The following is a 23,255-nucleotide window of genomic DNA, read 5'->3' on the forward strand; positions in this document are numbered from 1 at the left end:
AATGCTTGTCTTGGTATGCTGAGATTATAATCATTTTTTTAAAAAATTATTTATTTTATGTGTGTGGGCACATTGTTGTTATCTTCAGACACACTAGAAAAGGGCATCAGATCCTATTATAGATGGTTGTGAACCATCATGTGGTTGCTGGGAATTGAACTTAGGACCTCTGGCAGAGCAGTTAGTGCTCTTAACCACTGAGCCATCTCTCCAGTCCCAATTATAATGAATTAAAATATTTGTTTTATTTACCAAACTGTTCATTATGGAGACACATTTATATTTGAAAATATGAAAACAGATCAGAGTTTAAATATACATACAAGTGTGAAACAGAAGAACATCCATGTGCATGTTCATAATGAAAGAGGTCAAACGGAAATGTGCAGCACAGACATCCACATCTCCAGTGACCCCACTCCCCACCTTGACTTGGTTTTTTGCAGAGGAAAAGTGATTCTGTAACACAACCTTCCTCCTGCTACTGCCTTTGGACAGAAGACATTCTCGAAAAGCACTGTTACAGGCACACGTCGGGGGGAAGGCTTTTATTGTGGGTAAGGGAGACAACATCCAGAGGCATCTGGAAGCATCTAGAGCAGAGAGAGACAGAGAGAGACAGAGACAGAGACAGAGACAGAGACAGAGAGAGCACAAACTGGACATGGCCAGAGCATGTCACCAAGAGGTAGATTGGACTCTTTCAGAAAGAAGCAACTTTTCCTAAATCGGCCTTCAAAGTCATGGCGGCAGTATTGTCAGAAGTTGTTCTCCACCCCCATCTCCAACATTTGACTCCTCATTTAATGAAACTATTAGGGCCCGATTACATAAGTAATATAAGGTTCCTGAACACTGCCCCAAGTCCAGATTTTGTGCACAGTCTTTCCCATTATCTGTTTTTCTAAATGTAAGTATTTTAATCATTAAAACATTCCTCTAAAAGTATAGAGAGTAAAATATAAGAATCACCACACTGGTATGTGTGAGCTACAAAATAAAACTTTTGTATAGAGCTTCAGTATTAATACGAACATACAGAGCAGGAGAATTCCTGTGTAGCACTGATCTCCCAGTCAGAGGCATCTGGGACACGAGAGAAGAGATAGAAGGAAAAGCAAGGAAGAAGCAAGGTGAAGAAAGGGAGGGAGGTCAGACAAACAGACAGACAGACAGATGCAGAGATTCACTTGAGAGACAAAGCCTGAGCAGTCAGACTACAGAGAAGATGTAGCGAGACCTCAGAGGTGTCCCGGCATCCCGAGAGACAGGAAAAGGGATAGTTTTCAACAGAATGTTACAAACAAAAACTTCTTAGCTGTCTTTTTGGTTTTGTTTTTTGGTTTTTTTTTTTTCCATGTGTAGTAGTAACTAAGGACAACTTCTTGGTTAGGTAACATTGATGATGAAATCAGGGCATAACACAGCATGAGCATACTTTATTATTTCTCTCAATATAATCACCAGTCCCTGTAAAAATCTTAAATAATCCTTCCCCAGCTGCCTTTTTAGCCTTTACCTTTAATCCTGGGAGCTTGTGCCTGCCATTGGGTCATCAGACATGCTGCTGTGTGTTATACAGCCTGTGGATTTTTACTTCCTTACCCCTTAATGGTACTTTCCTAAAGAGTCAGCTGCGTGAAAAGCCCCTTGCACACACACTGCACCTTACTTTTATGTGTTAAAGGTTGGTACTCATAGGTTTTAGAAACATCTCTATGCCAATTTCTCCTCATCAATTTAATGTTTATAGCAAAGGCTTCTGATAAAAATAAGAGAGTTGAAGTTGAGGGTTTACTTGAAAGTGAGAGGATTTGGAAAAAGACCATCCTAGCTTTCTATTCCTGTGATAGCATTTATCTTCTTTCTGTAACAATGAGGGGAGACACATTTGAGGCTTGGCCAGACACGACTATTGTGTTGTATTTTAACATGTGTCTCAGTTAATACTTTGCGTCTCTGTTAAAGTGTTTGATTTCTCTCACGCAAACTCAATGGCCGTTGTTCCTGTCATTCTATGTGGCTCCTTGATTTAATAACTAACACAAAGTGCAGCCCACTTTAAAGATTTACAGTTTTCACATTATTATATGAAATCTTGTGTATTGTATGTTTCTGCAGATATCCTAAATTCTGTAGCTTATATCAAATGGCCCAGTTTTAGCTACAGATGTACTTTTTTGGTCAGAGAAGTAAGAGTTTGCTGTGTTCACTGTGGCAACATGCTGAGGGATGAGCCCTAGTGCAGCATGCTGTGAGAAGAACATTTTCCAGAGCTCCCCGAATCTGTGTTTTAAACTGTTTTGGTTAAAAGCCATAGGAAGAAATATATAATGCACTGTGATCTACACATACATAATAAATGGCCTTCTATATGCTAAAATAAATGGAATTCTGAAATACATCATAATGTTTTCTCTTCTCATGTATCTTATATATATCCCCCCATCAATTAATTTCACAAGTTATTTAAGGGCTATTATCTACAATTCGAAAAAACAATGTTGCCTTAAAGGATACGGAACTAAACAGCATCCAGAATGGCCCATTTGAAAGAGGATAGAGATGATTTACTCAAGTCTTTCTTCTGGCTGAACCAGCACTTCAGTCTTGACATAACCATTTTAAAGTTATTTCAAAAAACACATAATATCAACCAAGTTTGAAATTGTTTTATCAAAAAGTAAATGTAATAATAAAATGGTTTATCTTTCTCTGTGGTTTTTAAGCATTTACTGGTGCGGTACAAAAATGCTTTTCTCTCTTCTCTCTTGACAGATTGGCTATTTGATCTTCTTACGACTTTTTGTATTTTTCCTGCATGGTCACTTAGAAAGTTTTAAACAACATTTGCTTAGGCTGCAGCCATATTTGTACGGTAGAGTATTTTTTTTATTTTTATGCTTATAAATGTTTTATGCTCCATTTTAAGATCCGCAGACTGTCACTATAAAGAGCATAAACTGTTTTATGTCTTATGAAAAGAGAGGCCTCTAGTGAAGGCTGCTAGGCCAGGCTGTGTCTCTTCAGTGCTTTCCCTTAGAAACTTAGAACTTCTTGTGGTAAGAACATTTAAAAATCTAGTCTCTTTGTAATAGGAATAAAACCTGTATTCTTGGCTGAAACCTTGTATTTTTTGACCGTCACCTCCTTTACCCCATTCCCTTCCAGCCTCTTGTGAGCAACTACTTATTTTCCGACTACACATATGGTGGTGACCGAGGCCCTGGTTTCCCATTTGTAACAGTAGCTACCACACAAAACTATAAAGCAACAGTGTTCATATTTTAAAGTAAGTCTATCGGCAGCATAGACGCTGGACAGGAATAGGGAGAGGAGAGGATTCCAGAGGCCATCTCAACATGGATGTATAGCAGCCTTACATAAAGCAGCATCCTTCTGACTGTCCTGATTGGTCCTCAGAGGCAGAAATGCCACTAACACTGCAATTCAACACGTTACAATATGCATCTGCTTATGCCCCAGAAAGAAGGACTTGATGAGGAATGGATATTGAAAACATAAATGATTGCACAGGGAGTGTCTTATGGCACAATAGTTTAAAAACATTTAGAAAAGACTGGTTTTAGTTCATTGGCTCTTGGTCACCTGTGTACCAAAGAGACAGATCAGGAACAAGTTGGTGTCATTAGATATTGACTAGTGTGGTCAAGATTTGAAAAAAATGTGACAGTGGATTTAAATGTCACAGAAAAAAAATGAAGAGTAGGATGTAGGCAATTAGCTAAGGAGACTTGCAGGTGTCACATCCCGTACGAAACCCACCGAGTCATACATATGAGAATGTTGCTCATATGTAAGTGTGTTCAGGGCTGACCACTTGAGACTGGAGAAAATGGAGTAGTAACCATGTATATGTATTAATATGTACCATAGAAAACAAATAATTGTATACTATAATATATAATAGACATACTATGTTAAGCCATATACATGCTTCAATTTAAAGTGTTTAAGGATTTCATAGATGAGAACTACGTTCACATCAGCCTCCTCCCCTCCAATTCTCCTGACCTCTTCTCAAACTCATGAGTTTTTAAAGTATATCCATATGCCTATGTATCTATCAACAGATCACACTGAATCCATTTAATGCTGCTCATGTATGTATGTGTTCAGAGCAGACCATTGGGGGGAATCTCACAGAGTTCTACCCTCGGATGCAGAGATACCTTAATTGACGGCACCAGAGAGCTGGAGAATAGTAGTATTATTTGATTGTACATTCAACCACCACACAAAGCTGTCGTGAATTATAAAAACTCTCATGTGATTTATTTAAGATGTAGTGTTCTTACTCACCACCAGAGGGCACAAGTACCATTATAAATTTTAACTAGATAAACAATACACAATAGTAGGAGCCTGGAAACATGGAACTTAATGATGCTTTTATAGCTAAAAGACAAATGGAGCACAGTGCAAGACACCAACAAAACACCTCTCACAAACTATTTTTCTTCCAACAGCACTTTATTTCTCTGAACCATCCTACAACAAGTATCCAAACATCTTCTCCAATGTGCAGTTCATTCTGAAAACATCAGAAATTATATGTAAAAGAGAGCTCCACTCTGAACCGTTTGTGGGAAGCCCAGATGAAATGGAGGACCCATTTTCTGAACTGGTAGGTAAATAGATAATGGTGGGTATGCTCTGTTGTGTTTCTATAAGATAAAACCGCTGTGACTTTACAGCCATTCTCATCAGCCCAGCATGCCCTGGTAAAGCTTGGCTTAGCTGAGGGAGGTTGGAAGGGAGGGTTGCCAGCACACATGCTCGCTCATGCACACCTTGTGGATCATAGAATGATTGAAGAGGAATGAGCTGTCCATGTGATTTGTTACTTCTTTGAGAGGCAGAGTGGCATAACACCTCTTCCACATGGGTCCCATCTCAGTCACTTAAAAACAAACAATAGCATAACTTAGATTCCTAACTTGACATTTTAGCAGGTTTCATTTCATCAAGGGAAAGAATGTAAAGTATAGACTGGCCGTGAAACGAAAGCAACAGGTCATGTTCTCCATGTTTCATGTTGAAGTAACATTTAATATGACACTGAAGTCAACTGAAAACCTCCCAATGCTCAAATTGGCCAGCAGGGGTGGCACATGCCTTTAATCTCAGCATCAGAGACGCAGAAGCAGACTGATTTCTGTGAGTTTAAGGCCAACCTTACCTAGTGATTTTTGTGGCAGCCAGAGCTACACAGTGAAACTCCACCCTCGCATGTACAAATTGAGAGATTAAAATAATTCTAGTACATACTCAAATTTTCTTATATTACTAATAGTCAATTAATTAATAAGCAAATATTATACAAACACAAATCCAGTGAGCCTTGTAATTGTGTATAAGACATGTTTTTCCAAAGACAAACTTCAGTCTCTTTGGTAATTATTTCCTTTACTCAAATATTTTCTGAAAAACAACGTGAGTACTATGGAACAGGACGCTTTCCATTAATTTTATAATTTATAAACAGACTATTTGTTCTTTTTAATTTTTCAATAAAGGAAAAATGTCATTTTTTTTGCTTATGTGTGTGGTGTGCATGCATGTATATATTCATGTTTGCACGTGTGTGGACATGCATATGTGTAATATACATGCATGTGTGTTCGTGTAGATCACTAGGCCAGAGGTATGCGTATGTTGGAGCTTTCACTGATTGCTCTGGACCCTCTTGACCGAGCGAGGCAGAGTCTTTCCCTGAACCTGGAGATGCTCCATTCCACCTGGATGGTCTAGCTAGGCAGCTGGCTCTGGGATCCCCTGTCTCCAACTCAAGAAAGCGGGCGTTACCTGTGGGATGCCTGAGCTTTTATGTGTATGCTGTGGATTCACAACCTATAGCAGGAAGCGCTTCATCCCCTGAGCCTTCTTGTCAGCCTGGACAATACTTTTTTAAAAGGAATTAATTTTTTTTTTTTTACTTACTCACTTTACATCTGCTCAAGGAAAATAATTTTAATGTATGTTCTAATGATTTGTGAAATGTAAGGATTTGTGGAAATTCCTCTTAATTATGTGTGACTTCATAGTCTTCCCACACTTCCTTTTACGCCTTTCGAACATTAACTATAGGTTTAACAGGGAGGGAAATATATTTTATCATGTACATGTATAACTTTTAAGCTTAAGCATTCATCTCTTGGCTCATTAACAATAAACCGTCTACATAAAAAGTGATATTTGCTAAGTAATTTGGACCATTTGGTTATAATTAGTAACTAATGCAAATTGCGTCAAGCAAAAAGAGGCACTTGTTTCAAAATTTAAAATATGTTTTGATGATAAATATACTTAAAGTAAGATATGAAGCTGCAGAGAGAACTTTGATCCCGAAGAGTAACAACCTGCTTGGCAACTGTCTGTGTGATCTAAGGAGACTGGTACAGCTTTCTATACCTCTGCCCATTTTCATGATGATTACGATAATCACCACCACCACTGTCATCACCTTAACTGAATAAATAAAACCATAGTTTGCAAATGAAATGCCAAGAAAACATAGCCATTGATGGTTGAAACTATATTTAGGTGTTCACTCTAACCTAGACAATTCGCAGTGATATTTTTAGTGATCTGAGTGTTGTGTCTTCATATATGATGCTCTGGCATGGAATTTGCATATGCAAATATGGCAATCCTAACCACACCACACTCTTACTCAGGTGTGGACACATGTTTCCAGGCTGGTACTCTCAAAGAACATATCTATGTCCAGCCTTGAAAGCACTGAGCATACGTTGCTAGAAAGGGCAAAGCCCACAACTCACAGAATGGACACGTCTGTCGAGAGTGACATGCACAATCACTGTGTCTTCCTGTACCTTTTCCACTTTGTAGAACAAAGGATCTCAATTCTATCTCTGCTCCGTCCTTGCGATTCTCTGAGGGAACTATAACACATTTGGGGCTGTCAGGTTTATTGCCTTTCTTTTTCGTCTCCAATTACTTCATAATATAACATCTATAAAGGATAGTGGAGCCACAGTGACCCTAAATCACCACTTGGCTAATCAGCACTGATTCATGGTGTGACTGCAAGCCCTAACGTTCCCTGGTTTACACCCAGTTTCTCCAGTGTGGCTTTTTGAAGCCAGCCTCTCTGGTTCAGCTGAGCATCTGCTCATCCAATACACACTTCATTCCCTGCTTTGGGGAATGAAAGAGGAAAGGAAGAGATAATACAATGTAAAAGCTACAGCAGTGACCATTTTTTCTCCTCTCTTGTCTTTATCGATGCTATATTGCAGTCCAGGGTTTATTGATCTATCTATCATCCCTTATCTTCTGATTCTACTAAAAGGGCCACACATAGCCTGTATTGGTCGTTGTAAAACATCTTACATTTAATGCTCATAGAAATAGAGTAAAAACAGTTTCTGAATTTGTTGTACAACCAACGCTAGAATTGTTTTTAAATCCTATAGAATTTACATATTGTAAGATGCACCACACAGGTTTTTGTTTTCACCTAAAGGTAGAAAACTTCCTTCCCTTGCCCCTGAACACAGTTTCTCCTTTTAATGTCCCTTTAAGTGATCCAAGACCTATAATTTCTGCCAACTTTGGTAAGTGGTACACTTTTATTAGCTTTGCAATGGCAGAGCCCAATTGCAAGATTGAATTTCTGTCCTCTGGTCAGCAGCACAGCTGAATTTTCTAAGCACAGTTGTCACATAATAGTAATGTAGTTCTTTGTATGATTTGAAGGATTTTAATATTAAATATTATTATCTAACATATAGTTACCTGAAAAGTAGCAGGTATACCAATTTTACATTCTAACATGATTAGCAGTCTTATTCTCTCACACCTCACACACTCGGTAAGCAAAAGAATGTGATCAAACTCTGGGACACTCCGCTAAGAACAGCATCATAACTAGATGTGTGGTTTTTAAAATTAGAAGAATCATCCAGTGATTCCTGTTGCTATTTGGCTAACACGTTTGTATTAAGAGGTCTTTTCATGACAATGTCACTGACCCCTAAAACAACTGAAAACAGGACAAAACTGAAAACACTTCATCTGAGCAGCCACCACAGAACCCACATCTCCAAGCTCATCTCGGTTGTAAGAGTCTGATCAGTCACTTGGAGGGAGTATACGTATAGTCTCATACATGCAAAGGCAGTGGGTTATCTGAATTCCCAACAGCACTTTGGTACGTGGGCATCTCACAGAAGGCACTCTGCAAGCTGTGGGATGATAGTCTGAAGCTGGGCGGCATAGGAGAAAGATGGAGGGATGACAGGAAATGCTAAAAGAAAAAGAACAGAAAAAAAGGAAGAAAAAAGAAAAGGCAGGCAGGCAGGCAGGAAAGGGTGAGAAAATATTCTCTAAAGTCACTGAATTTGGTGCTTATCAAATTATCATCTAGTAAAAATCACTCTTAATTGTTTTCTTTCTTTTTTATGTTTGTGTACATGTTCATGTGTATCCAAGGGTGTATCTACCTGAGTGTGAAAGCCAGGCATAAACACCTGGTATCTTCTTCTTGCCTCTGTCCCCCAGCTCCCAGTACTGTGGTTGATGAACAGCACCATTATGCCTCATTTTATTGTTAGTGCTGAGGATTTGAACTCAGGTCTGTATTCCTGTGTAACAGACACCTCCCTGGCTGAACAGTCTCCCAGCACCATCTCTGTTCCATTTCAAAGCTACCAGAAATTGACAATTTGCAAAGTAAAATAATAAGCAATTAAAGAAAAATAAAGTATATATTAAATTTTTATTAGATCAAACATGTATATAATCACTGTGCCAGAGAATCTCAATGCTTTAAACTCTCTGTGCTCTTGCTGACAGCATTTGTCTCCCAACCACAGCAGGCTGACTCGGCATAAAGACAAGAGATCCTGCAGCACAGAACTGTTAGGGCTGCTCTTTCCTGGTCTGCAACAACTGGATTGGACCACGTGATTATCATTATTACATTAATCCTTTCTTTTTGATAATGCCAAGGCTATTAAACCAAAGGCCAGGGGGAGGAGCACATGTTTGTCAAAGACAATGGGGTTTATTCCTCAGTGGAGAGAGAAGAAAAGAGGGAGTCCCAGGAGGAACTGTGAATACTTCAGCAGGAGAGTTCTGGGCTTTTTATTTTACTTCATTTTTTTTTTCAGCATTTGGACCTGGATGCCACGTGTTCTCTTTAGATTTTCCTATTGAAGACTAGGGGTGATTCTATGACTGGATATTTTGTGGGTGACACAGTGGCTTTGGTTTTTTGTTGTTGCTGTTGTTGGTTTTTGTCTGTGCTTAAGAATAAGTATTAGTAAATAGCTTTTTAAAATCGTAGTTTAGGGACTAAACCACCAACCAAAGAGTACACATGGAGAGATCCATGGCTCTAGCCACATATGTAGCAGAGGATGGCCTTATCTGGCATCAATGGGAGAAGAGGCCCTTGGTCCTGTGAAGGCTCGATGCTCCAGCATAGGTGGTGAGGTGGGAGTGAGTAGGTGGGTGGGTGAAGGAGCATCCTCATAGAAGCAGGGGAAGGGGGAGAGAATAGGGGGCTTGTGGAGGGAAAACTGAGGAGAACAATTTTTGAAATGTGAATAAATAAACCAATAAAAAAAATCATAGTCTTGGAGTAGTAGTCTGGGACATGTAGTCTGTGCTTGTGCCCAGCAAATCAAAGTGACCTGACTGTATCAGACCAGACTGTATTAAGAGGTGTCAAATCAGTTCTTAACAACAGAAGCCACCTTTTCTCATTTGCCACGATGTGTAAAAAACGACATCATATAAAATTAAAATAAAACAGTTCTTGTTCGGAATCCTCACCTGGACTGATTCATTATGGCTTGCTATTTTGAGACAGTATCTTTCTAAATTTCCTGAACATAGCTTCAAGTTTGACATCCTCCTGTTTCAGCCTCTCTTTTACTGCGTCCCGGGACCATGGATATTGGCCACACAGCTCACCTCCTAATGTTTTACCATTTGTTAGCACAGATATTTATTTACTTAACTTAGTAGTCTCTGTAACCATATATCATCTATGACCTAGAAAATAATTGTTTTAAATTAATTGGTCCGGCAGTCTCAAAAATTTAAAACAGATCAATATCCCAGTTTTTGAAAACTAAGTTTGAAACTGGAAGACTACACAGAGGCTGAGATGTAGAGGGCTACTGAGACAGTTTCATTTATATGGCTTTTACTTTTTGACCAGGCTCCACCATAAAGCAGAAAATTGAGTTATCTGAGCATTTACCAAAGTCAGCATGTCTCAGTCCAATGCCTCACACTATCTCAGAAAACAGCTTCCCTGTATAATATTGTAACACCCCAAACATGGCTTTGTTTATGTTTCTTTTCTGAATTACTGCTCCCAGGGCCAGCGAGCTCCTGCAGACCTTGACTCTAGCAATTCTCTCAAGAATCTAACTTTCCCTGACATGGAAAAAAAATCACTACACAGCCAAAGAACATAACTAAATAGCTTACTAGAAACTTGAGAGGTTTTAATTTGAAATTTTGTATGAACCTCCAACTTTTTAAGAGGACTCAACATGAAGGCTATCTTTAGATTTTAGCTCTGATATTTTACATAATAACTGAGGACAATGAAGCCTTTTAGTTTCGGTTTTTACCAGCATGGAATGTGAACTTCCAGTGTATCTTTAAGGCAGGGGCGAGGATGGACCAGGCGGGGATGAGAGTATAATGTTGTCATGGAATGCCAATCAAGGCAGCAGATCAATTATTTAATGAAGCTGTCTGGAAATACTTAAAGAAAACAAATGGATAAAACTACTTAGAATCTGAATTGTACTTCAAAAAAAATCCAAATGCTTAACAGGCATTGGCAATAACCTTATGAGGCACATATTTGGTTCTTAATGCAGAGAAATCCACATTTCAGAGCCCAGTTTATTAAAATTTTTCCTGTTGCCTCTTGATCGGGTGTTGTGAAGGAGGGAGACATACAGAGTCCAAGAACAGTTTGTCCAACAGTGGTCCTTCAGAGATTCTGGCCTTTCTGTCTTACTGTAGACTGACTCATTAGGCTTATATCAACTATCCATACTCTAGACTACTTATAAGTGACTCCTCACAGTAAAACGTAAAATGCAAGTGAATATTCATTTTGATTTGTATATTTAAAATGTATTTTCAAGTCTGTGCAACTCAAAGAACTTTTTGGCAGATCAGCCTCTTCCATATTGTAATTTCAGAACCATTTGCAGCTGAATAAGAGGGGCTACGAAGTCAACCACCTGCTCTGGCACAGTGTGGCTGCCTGGTCCTGTGTTCAGAACAATCGTCCTCAGCTGAATAGAGTGCTTGAACATCTCCTCTTCCACAAAACGCAGCTTCAGACGAAATGCTGGTAAGGGCAATCCTATAACTCCAGAGTGACTCAGGGAGACCTTAGCGCTGAAATGTTAATCACGGCTCAGTTGACTAAGAATACACTTTATAGTTTCAGCCTCAAAGACATGCACATAAAAAGCCATGCGCATATTTTATATGGCTGTACCAATGAATTGTTGCAGTCTCTGTTGTCCTGTTTTTTTCTGGCTGCTCTGTATAGTTTGTCTCTATTAAATGAAATGTGCTAGAGATAAGAAATTCATTCCTGTGTTTAAAACATTTCTTACTTCTCATGTTGTTAGATCTCAGCAATGAGGCCATCTATCACATATGTGAAATGAATGTGCTGATGCTATTTCTTTGTGCTTTTCAAAAAGCATACAAGACAATTTAATCTCAGCAAGGGTCCTAATCCTTGTGTTAATTTAAGAAAAAACCGTAGATGTCCTACAAAAGCAGGCTGGGTACAGTGGAAGGAAGACAGTAGTTTTTATAGATTGACCAGTAATAATTATCTATATAAGGGGTATCAAGTGGTCAGTGGGATAAAAAGGGCATAACAATCATCTAGATACTGCCAAATCATTTTGATACCATTTATTGTGTTTCTCTTTTCATTTTAAAAAAGTAATTTTTCATTTGAAAAAACTAAAAACACCATTCTAATCAATAAAACACTATTGATGTTCAGAAACCGACTACAGCCATTGAGAGTGTGGCCTTGCTTGTCACTAAGCCTGAGGATCTGAGTTCAAATCCAGAACATGCATAGTAGAAGATGAGAATCAACTCCTGAAAACTGCCCTTCCTCTCACGTGCTTTGGCATGTGCCTGTATACATGGATGCACACATGTATGTGAGCACACATACACTACATAAATGTAATGTTATCTTTAAAAGGGTCTTAGTGTCCTATTGCTGTGAAGAGGCATCATGACTTGGCAACTCTTATAAAGAAAAATATTTAATTGGGGCTGGCTTATAGTTCAGAGATTCAGTCCATTATCATCATGGTGGGAAGCATAGAAACATGCACACAGATGTGGTACTGGAGGAACTGAGAGTTCTGGATCTGGATCTGTAGGCAGCAGGAAGAGAACCAGTTTGAGTTTCTGACACTCAAGGCCTGCCCCCATAGTGACATACTTCCTCCAGTAAGATCACTCCTACTCCAACAAGGGTACACCTCCTGATAGTGCCACTTCCCCTGAGCCAAGCATTTAAACATATGAGTGTACAGGGGCCATTCCTGTTCAAACCACCACAAAAAAAAATTGACTAAAATTTTAAGCTTGCACTAAATCTGTTCAGGATAGCATCAAATTTAATATAAAAGTAACTTTTCTTATTATGGTATTTAGAGGACTTTCACAGCAGTATGTAAGAGGCTATGACTCCAGATAAAACAAAACATTGATCTAATTTTTGGAACTATACCAGAAATGCCTTTATGCATTCTATGGATTTTTTTCTGTTATTCTCATGGTATACTCTATGATATACCTGAGGGTAATGTGAAAACTGGGAAAGCAAACAATATATTTAGAATAAAATGAGATACTGAAAGGGCTGGTGAGAAGTGGCTCTGTCAAGATTTTCTTGACTGACACTGGAAGAAAGACATCTTTTCTCAGCCTCCAAACTATGACACCAGTGAGGGCCAAGAGGAACAGCCCGAGAGATGTCAGCTCCTGTGGATATCAGAGACATCACAATGATGAACAGTGCTGCGATAGTTAATGCAATGAAAGACAATCTGATTAAGATATCCAATGAAATTTCATTATCTGTGCATATAAATAAACAGTTCTCATCAGCCCATTCTGATCTGTTGGTCTGTACCTGACCCATACATCTCCTGGTTATATAACCCCATTTCTTATAACCCCATTTTTAGACTACCAAATGGAAACAAAAACCATCAGTTTTTAAGTCTGAAAATGGACAGGATCAGATCTATGAGAGGATGCACACATACACACATGCACGCATGCACACTCATGCACACGCATGCACGCACACACACACACACAAACACACACAGCCACACATGCACACACAATCAATCATAGAATTAAAGCAGCCTTTCTGGGACCATGATTTCTCAAGAGGAAAGAGTGTCCCCAAGCCTACACAGTATAAACACAAGGGAGAATCAGAGGAGTGGAGACTATAGCTACCTCCACTCCCAGCTGCCATGCTGTGGCCCTTGTCCACCCAGAGCTGGAGATGGGCAGTTTGCTGGAAGGCAGGCTAAATTTCATATGCTGTTTTAGACTCTCAGTGTTCTGCCCTGCAGGGTGTCTTTTCCTAAAGTGCCCCATTTGTTTTGGAGAGCTAGCTCAAGCCAACTCCAAAGGTTTTCAAATCTCACATGAAAAAAAATTATATTTCTAATTGAATTGCTGGCCAAAAAAGACAGCTGAGAAACAGCATGACATTTCAGAGGAGTGTCATCACATAAAACCCCACCTCCCAAAGCAAGCTAACCAGTTTATGTGCCCATGTATGTATTTTAAAAAAATCCTGATGATTTAAAACTGGGTCAACATGGCAAATGTTTGTCAGACTTTAGAGTATTTGTGTTTGCCTCAAAATAAAGAAAGAACCAGGTGCATGGAAGACAACAGACCCCGCACTCTCCTGCCAGGTGACTGCCATCCTTTGTCTGTCTGAATTCCTCAGCCCTGGCAACTCCAGCATTCATGTTCATGGGCATGTCCCACTGGAAACATTTAAACAAAAGTTGTGTCACTGTCTAGAAAGACAGAATGAAGAATCATTCTTCACAAGCTGAAGTGGCTGCATGTGAGTCCCCAGGTTTCTACTTCCTTGATTTTTCTTGGTTCATATTCCTCATAGAACTATAGATGCTTCTCACTGTAAGCATTTAATCTGCTAGTGGGAAATACACATTTGTGTACCATTGCATTATCACACAATGCTCAACCTAAATCAGGAGACCTCCATTTTGGATTGCTTACTACCTATACCATTTTCAGTGGGTCACTAAATACTGATGAGCCAGTTTGCTGGCCATTTGGAGAGGAAAGAGCCATCATCATTTCTCCCATTTCCTCCCTCCAAACCCTCCCACATAACCCTCTTCTCTCTTTCAAATCATAACCTCCTTTTTTGTTTGTTTGTTTTTTGTTTTGTATTGGATATTATATTTACATTTCAGATTTTATCCCCTAACCCCCCTTCTCCCACCACCCAGGAACCTCCTATCCCATTCCCCCTCCTCATGCTTCTATGAGGATGTGCCCCACCTCCCCCCGACTCCCACCTCCCCACCCTCAAGTCCCCCCCCCCCCACTCAGTGTTCATCCTTTATGGGACCAAGAATCTCCTCTCCCACCTATGCCAGACAAGGCCATCCTCCCCTTCATGTACAGATGGAGTCAAAATCATGACCTCCTTAATTGTTGCTACATATGTGTATATATACAGTATATAATAGACTATATAAATATGTCCTGCTCAGTCTGTAGAGTGTTACTTGTATGTATATGTATTCTGGACATCTTAAAAAGTCTCCGAGAGGTTTAAGTAAGACAATTCTCCCCTACTGACTTTACGTTCTTCTAACTCAAACTTGAATTGATTTTTCCTCATCTAGTTTCTGGTTGGCTAAGATTTGTACTTCACTGCATTTCTTCATGAGTTAATCAGATTGGTTCATCCTTCTCTTCTCTTCCTACCCTCCTATCCCAGCCTCTTCCCTCCTCCCCGTTCACTATATAACCTCGGCTAGCTCTGAGTTCACTTTGTAGACTAAGCTGGCCTTTAACTCATAGAAATCAGCCTGCCATTATTTCTACCCCACCTCCCTTTCCTAACCTAGTATCTAAAGGGGCTGTAAACACACCAGTTGCAGCTCCCACATACTCCCTGGCTTTCTGTTTCCAGGTACTCCTTTGCTCTGTTGCCGGCTCTCTGTTCCCCCTTTCACAGCCTTCTTGTGAAATCCTAGCATTCGTTGTAGCTATCATTTCCTAACCTGCCTCTTAGATATAAATCTCTCCCTCAATAACGTGTCCCATGCTTCCAGGATCACAACATAAATGCAATTGCACCCCTCTTCAGCTTGACAGTATTTACTAAAAAATGGCTTCCCGTGACCCAGGAGCCGCAGCCCAGGCAATGTTGCACAACTTACCGTGATATTGGAAAACCAGTAAGAGCAGAAATGAAAGATCCCATTGGCTGGATTCACTGCCACACAGTTAGCCGAGAGCAGCCCAGGGGACAGCCAAGTGGAGGAATCAGTGGCTGTGTGCTTGATAAAGCATAGCTATTGCTTCCTGACAATGGCTTCAGTCTCCTTTAAAAGTTAAGGAACTTCTGTAACCCAGTGAAAGAATTTTTTCAGCAGACAGGATCAAGAGGAGAATTTTTGTATAGTCATCCGTTTCAAATATAAAAAGAAAATTCTAAGCAGCACAAGAGAACATATTCTGTAGACTAAGGGTCAAATCAGTGATATAGCACAGTGTAGCTATAGACAATAAAGACCAGACTAATAATTTATACTAACCCTATTCTACTTGGTCTGTTTCTTTATGGCATTAAACTAATTATTTAAAAGTTACTACTTTCTACTTAAAGAATTTTACTAAAGAATCTATTTAAATGATATATTTGCATGTCATTATGCATGCTTCTGGGGAATCCCCCCTGCCTGAGCCTCCCATCTTGTCAGGGGAGCCCTGGGATTACAAATGTGTTCCATGTCACATGGATCCAGCTTTACGTGAATTTGGAGTATTAGAAATCACACTCCTCACACTTGTGTGGCCAGTTCCTTATCCTCTAAGTCATATCCTTGGGCTCTCTGTAAGAACTATTTTTAAGAGTTATGGTCTTCTTTGAGTAAGCAGACTGATATTTGTTTTCAGCCTTTGTCGTAGTATACATTTTCACGGGACCTTGAGACTCTGTCTAGTTTTCACTTTATGTACCACAGAGTAAAAAGATAGCCATGAAAATTGACATTTTAAGGTAAGGTATCTATGTTGACAGCAGTTAATGAGGTTTTGAGTAGTTGAAGACTGGGATCCACTGTTGTGAGCATCAAGGACCACCATGTGATCTCACCTCCGTAGTTTACCCACGAGAAAGACCATTCCTGCACTCCTGTGGCATAACTTACTTCCTCTTCTCATACCTCTAAGGACTTTTTATTCTTTGAATCTCACTGACTCTGAAGAAATATGAAGAAATGAATGATAGATAAAATGAAGCACAGAATTAGGATGCCAGATAGTTTTTAAAAAAAAAAAAAAATCCAGCATCAAAGGTAAAGTATTATCTGTATTTCCTCCTGGTCATGTGACTCACAGGATAAATTTGAAGATGAATGTGGTTATTTTTTCCTGTGATTCTTTTCTTTGTTTTCTTGTTAGGAGAGGGGGTCAGCGGTGCTGGGGGGGGGGGGGGAGGAGGGGATCCAGACTGCTGTCAAAGGTTATTCCTTAGTGCGTCTTGTAATCCAGGTCTACTAATTTTATGGCTTGTTCTGTTCCAGTAAATTGCCAAGTAAGTGACCGTTTTTGTTACTGGATTTCAAGGTTGTGTGGACTTTGATAATAGCCAGTGCTTTCTGGCATATTTATGACGAGCTTGGAATAACCTCTACAAATGTAAGGAATTAGAAACATTTTAATTCCATTTCTCCAAAAGAGCAACCCACTCACGGGGCACACAGTTTGGAGGAATAAACTGAACTTAGAACTCTCATCTGTTGGTGGTCTCACTTCCGTACAGATGTGTGTGGGTGTCATCATGAAGCCTGGATCAGTCTCTTCATTTACACAATTAGGGGAAACACACAATACCTATATGTTACATGGTCCCTGTTTAGTTTCAAAGCTTTGTAAACTCAAGTTGCTGTTAACTGAACCTTTTTCGCATTTTCAACGAGCCTGAGAAGTGGGTAGGAGTGTGTGAGAGGGTTTAGCCATCCCAGCTCCAGGTCTTCTCTCTGCACTCATTGATTTTTCAATTCTGACTTTTAACCAATTTCAGCTCCCATGTATTGATGCATCTAGTCTATTTTTGGCAGGAGCAGTTTTGCTTATAGAAGGTCTTGCAGTCAACAGCATTGATGGAAAATAGTGTGCTTCTGGAGAGGGAGCATTTTCTGCCATAAGTGACTGGCACCAAGATGGTTTTCAATCCACAGCTCAGTGAGCATGCCCTAGTTTAGATATAACTTGCCAGACATAAAAGAGAACAGAAGACTGAGGATGTATGATGTTCTCAGGGGCAGGGCAGGGTGAGGGAAACTCCTGAACTCTTCTGGGCCTTGTCCCACCTATGGAGCATTCATGGTGAGTGTGAGAAGGACTCATTCCTCTTGGAGATCACTGCACATCCTTCAGCCACTCTGAGACTTTACCTGGAAAGTTAACAAACTCCTTACCTTTTAACACTGGAGAAATAGTAATTCAACTCAATTCAACACTTGAACCCAGCTGTTGGTAATGACCCATGATTATCAGATTTTGCTATTTATTTATTTGTATAGACAAGTAAAGTAAGACTAAGCTAGGTGGGAGATTGCAGAAAGCAGATGCACTAGTTGTTAAACAACATTTACTTAGCAGTAGAGCTAAAGCTCTCTGCAGCATTTCTGACTCAGAAGTCCACGTCTGCACATGTTGAATTAGGTGTATTGGTTGGGATTTAGTCTTCTCTGTGTTAGAGAAGTCCAGCTGCACTCTATGGCCAGATAGGGCTTCAGTTACTGCACAGGACGAGCAAAGCACTGTGACATAGATGCTTAGGTCCTCTAACTCCTGTCACCCCCAGCATGTGGCTTTCAGAGTTGTTACTACAACGTGGAAGTTCAAATTCTGGTATTAGAATGTGTTCCAGGCAAGAGGAAGAGGATCAGTGAAGGAAATGAAAGTTCTTTTTTTAAATATTATTTTTTTATTAACTAAAATAAAATAGCTTAGGAATTTTTCTTTGTATGCCTCCTTTTGTGTTTTGTCTCGAAACAGTCCCATTATATAGCCTGGACTGGCTGTGACCTTGTATTCCTCCTGCCTCAGTTTATTATGTGGTGGAATTACATGTGTGTGCCACCCCACCTAGTGATACAATTTTACTTCTATATCATTGACCAAACTAATGTCACATGGTACTTTCAATCTCCAAGTTAATTTTGAGTCAAGTGTACTTAGATATAATCTGTTTATTTTATATAGACCTGTCAGTTTTGACAATCCTATTCATATATTACAACCAAGACACACACCATTCCATGCCAAGGGGACAAATGTGCCAAGCACTTTGCCATCGCAAGTAAAAAACCAGGCTCTTTTAAGCAGGTAGCAGTCAGCACCCACCACAGGGAGGTTTAGTATTGAAACTCTTAAGAAATGGCTTAGAAAAGAAAAAACTGCAAAGCAATCTGAGATGCCGAAAGAGATGTCTTTACAGTTAAATAAGCATCAGAGGGAGTGTGTGCATGTGTCTCAGACTCCTCAGTGCATACAGTTCGCCACATTAACGAGAAAGGTATTTGAAAAATCTGAAATAAGTCCAAAGTTGTCAAATTTAAATCAACTAAGACAATTAGTGTGAAAGCCCCCTGAGATCTGTAGAACTCTGTTAGTGTATTTAAAATGTTTTTTGTCTCATAGAAGGCATTCTTCTCTGTACCTCTCATAACCTATTTTATTAGTATTTATTAACTCCCTCTCCCAATCCTTTTGCCCCACTTCTTGCAGGTCCCTGTCTCTTCCCCACAGAGGACCTATTCTATGCCTCTCTTCCTTTGCCCTTTATGGGTGGGGGAGGCATCTAGATTCTGAATAAAAGAAAAATTTGTGTGTTTGTCTTCCTTAGCTTGGCTTAATTCACTTAACGTGTTGAGTGTTTGCATAGGGAAAGCATGATGAATGAACCCAAGCTGAATCACACAATACAGCATGGGAGTGAGAGTCAGACATACTTGCTAAACACCCGGATACTAAGTTTACTAAATTCCTAAAGCCAAGGCCACAAATACCTCTATCCAGGCAATTTCACATTTATGAACTCTTAACTCTCTTTCAGCCTGTACATACTTCAGTTGGGTGAACTGAAAACAACGGCACTTAATGCGTAATTTCTTGAAAACCTTGTTATGTATGAATGATAATGGCTAGCAACTTCCAGCATAAATTCCCACTCCTATAGCATTTTAAAAAACCAGCCTGTGATCTTATTCTTTCACTGTGAAATATACATTTTATTTCAAGATATTTCACTTTTCAAAAAACAAAATAATATGTAGGTTTTGGCATATTAACCAAGATAGTTTGTCACGAAAAGAAAACACTCTTCAAATTGACCCGTTTGAACCATTTGCAGGAAAACGACTCAGAACATCTTATGATGACTCAAGGGTACTCCTGAGAGTCATAGCCTTTCGCTACTGTGTCACGCAGGAATATGAAGAGACAGGAGCATTTCTCATGCTTATTACGCCAACACTGCCAGCCTAGTATCTTCAATTCATAAGTCTTTCCAAAACATCACTCTTTTTTGTACATGTTTTGTATAATTCATGCCAGTTAGAATCTTTCAGTATTGAAAATAAATATATCTGACAATTGGAATACCCATTTCCTTTGGCTTCAATGTTTTTTCATTACGATTGATTACTATCATTATTTATTAAGGTCTTTATCACTTGTTTACAATTCAGGTTGGATTCAGCCCTGGCTTTGTTGATCCTGGGGGAAGCAGCTAAGTTGAACATGGCCTGCTTGAAAACACTGATGGACCTAATGACAGATTTCCTTGAGAGCATCTCGTCTGTTCAGAACCAGGTAACACCTTGCAGTGTAGATGTGAAAATGGACAGGAACAGAAACGTGTTCTGTTCTTACCATTACGTAAATTACATGTCATATTTGAGCACCTGATGTGTATATCTCGGTAATAATTCTAATTAAATGTAAAAATAAATGCTCATTTACCATAATGTCACTGTTTATCATAAATACTTTACTGTTATGTCCATTAACTTTTGCAGTTGTCCATCACTGGAAAACAAAAGCCACATGGCAGAGTTAGAACTAGAAAACAAATTAGCATTGTATACTCTTTAATAACTTGTGTCTGTCACCCGAATTCAGTCCTTAACTCATCTCTTGATATTTATCCTAACTTCTTCTTTTTACCATATTATACGGTAACCATGTGTGCATCTGTTTACACACACACCCATTATTGGCTAGATGCCACATATGAGAGAGAAAATGTAGAATTCAGTGTGAGGCTACACGGCTTCAGTTCTCAATAGCCGTTCTACCCACATAGAAGCTCGTTAAGATATATAGATTTGGTGTTGTATGAAAGGAGAGAAGGTTAGCACTCCCCTTGACAAGGATGGAAGAGGCCCTTGGGCCTAACAACACACATACGGTTAAGGCATTGCCACCTACTTCGTGGCATCTAACCACTGTTTTTGTTAGTCAACAAAAGGATGGACTGGGTATTAGGACTATCCTGTACCTCACTGGTACAAATTGGCATAATTATGTTCTAATTGTATTTTGAGAGAAAAGTTTCATTTTAACAGGAAGGGTGATGTGTAGGAGGAGCTAAGGTAGGAGGAGTACTGAGAGGAAGAAAAGGAGTAAGAAGAGGAGAAGAAGGAGAGGAGAAGCTAGGTGAAGAAAGAGAGAAAGAGTGGGGAGACAGGGAGGCAGAGGTTCAAGTATCTCCACCAGTCAAAGATAGTTGTTATATCTAGGTTGGTCAGTGGGTTACACCTCTGATTGAACAATTCCAAACTTATAAAGCCTATGATTAACATTATTTTTAAAAAACCTATAAATGCAAAAAGGAAAGGGGGCTTGGAATAGGGGTTTCCTAAGGGGGTGGGGGGGGAAAAGGGGAAAGGGGATGCCATCTGAAGTGTAAATGAAATATCTAATAAAAAAAGAAAAAAGGAAAAAAAGATATATAGATTTGGTTGTGGCTAATTTTGGTGTGTGAATTCTTTTATAGATAAGTTAATTATGATGGCATTTATAAACGTTTAAAATTTTTACATTTTAATGGAAAGGAGATCATTTCATTCTGTATTGCTGACTATTAAGTTTGTTCTGTTTTTTAACAGTTAACAAATGATATTGAACTAGAATCCCTTTTAATTTTAATTTTTTAAACCATTTCATATATAAATTCAGTGTATCACCATCCTGAGTGCCCTAATTTCCCTTTTACTCTTCCCGACATGCTCACCCTTTCTATTTTATGACATTTTCTCTCTCCTATTTATCTTTGATTTTCCTTTTTTTTTTTTGTTTTAACTGAAAAAACAAATCTACACAATATATTCTGATTATGGTTTTCCCTTCCCAATGTCCTTCCAAATCTTCCCCACCTCCCTACTCACCCAACGCCACACTCTTTCTCTTTAGAAAGCAAACCAAACCAAAGCCAACCAACCAGCCAAACCCATAAAAACACAAAATTAGAAATCATAATAAACAAAACATATAGTAGGTTTCTGATTGTGTGTGTGTGTGTGTGTGTGTGTGTGTGTGTGTGTGTGAAATACAATAGTCACCAAGTAATAAGAGAAGAAAGTGTACCAAGTGAGACTTCCAGCACCAGAAATGGGTTACATCTAGTTGAGCTGTTTGCCAAAGGGCTCCCGTGGAACCCCTAAACATCTGGTTGCTCTTCACAAGCTGAATGCTGTGGAGCAGGCATCTGTTGGGTTAAATACCTAATTAATAAATCCTGGTGGCAGGCCCACTACCTGCCTCAATGCTTCACATTCTGAATAAAAGTTGCACACACAGCCCTTATATTTTGATATGCCTTAAACAGCTCAATAGCTAGGCCACTGCTTAACCACCATGCAGTTAATCCCAAGTTATTACTCACTAAGTTCTGTGTTCTATCTTGGCTGCTCTGGACCTAAAAGGCTGCCTGACTGGGCGTGCCCGACTGGCTGCACTCTAGGGCATGCTCGCTCTCCTGGTTCCTTCACATGGTGGCCATGCCTCTCTGACCGGCAGACTTCACAAAGGTGGTGACTCCGAAAATTCCAAAAATCTGCCTCTGTCTGTCCTTCCAGCTACTGGCTGTTGGCATTTTTACTTACCAATCATAACCAACTGGGGGAAGGTTTCCAGAAACTGTGTGCAGACACTCAGACAAGCAGTTTTGGAACCCAAATATACATTAGAATATAAGCAATATAGCAGCTGCATATGTCCACTCATTATCCTGGCCCTCTGGGCCTCTCTCCTGTCTCCCCAACACCTGATCCTTCCCTTTTCTCCTCTCTTCCTTTTTCTCCCTCCCTTTGCCTCCCATGATTATTTTGTTCCCCCTTCTAAGTGGTATTGAAACATCCTCACTTGGACTTTCTTTCTTGTTTAACTTCATTGGTTCTGTGGGGTGCATGCATCATAGGTATTCTAAGCTACTGGGCTAATATCCACCTATCAGTGAGTACATACTATGCATGCCCTTTTGGGTGTGGGTTACCGCTCAGGATATTTTCTAGTTCCATCCATTTACCTGCAAAATTCATGATGTCCTCATTTTTAATAGCTGAATAATATTCCATTGTGTAAATTAACCACATTTTCTGTACCCATTCTTCAGTTGAGTGACATCTGTGTTGCTTTCAGTTTCTGGCTATTACCAATAAAGCTGCTATGAACATAGTGGAGCACATGTCATTGTGGTATGGTGGAGCATCTTTTGGGTACATGCCCAGGAGGGTGTAGCTGGGTCTTCAGGTAGAACTATTTCTAATTTTCTTGTATGCAGCAGAGTGAGGAATCCTGTTAACACATCCACTCTGCTAGCCTGTTTCTTTTTATTGGGGAATTGAGTCCATTGACTTTGAGAGATATTAATG

General features: G+C 39.5%; 1 protein-coding gene and 1 non-coding gene across 4 annotated transcripts in view; both read left to right on the forward strand.

Annotated features, from left to right (window-relative positions):
- Tmem232 (transmembrane protein 232) overlaps positions 1-23,255 on the forward strand; it is a 215,055-nt gene that overhangs the window by 48,717 nt on the left and 143,083 nt on the right. For all 3 annotated transcript variants that reach the window (XM_034521775.2, XM_076914662.1, XM_076914661.1), the window contains 4 exons: positions 2,779-2,878; positions 4,491-4,648; positions 11,226-11,380; positions 20,070-20,193. In XM_034521775.2, the coding sequence (XP_034377666.1) occupies positions 2,779-2,878; positions 4,491-4,648; positions 11,226-11,380; positions 20,070-20,193 (537 nt within the window). The remainder of the gene's footprint in view (positions 1-2,778; positions 2,879-4,490; positions 4,649-11,225; positions 11,381-20,069; positions 20,194-23,255) is intronic.
- LOC117722797 (U6atac minor spliceosomal RNA) lies at positions 20,712-20,837 on the forward strand. The gene has a single exon (XR_004608570.1). It is a non-coding gene; the product is annotated as a U6atac minor spliceosomal RNA (small nuclear RNA).

The sequence above is a fragment of the Arvicanthis niloticus genome, chromosome 17 (assembly GCF_011762505.2).
Source record: "Arvicanthis niloticus isolate mArvNil1 chromosome 17, mArvNil1.pat.X, whole genome shotgun sequence".
Lineage (NCBI taxonomy): Eukaryota > Metazoa > Chordata > Mammalia > Rodentia > Muridae > Arvicanthis > Arvicanthis niloticus.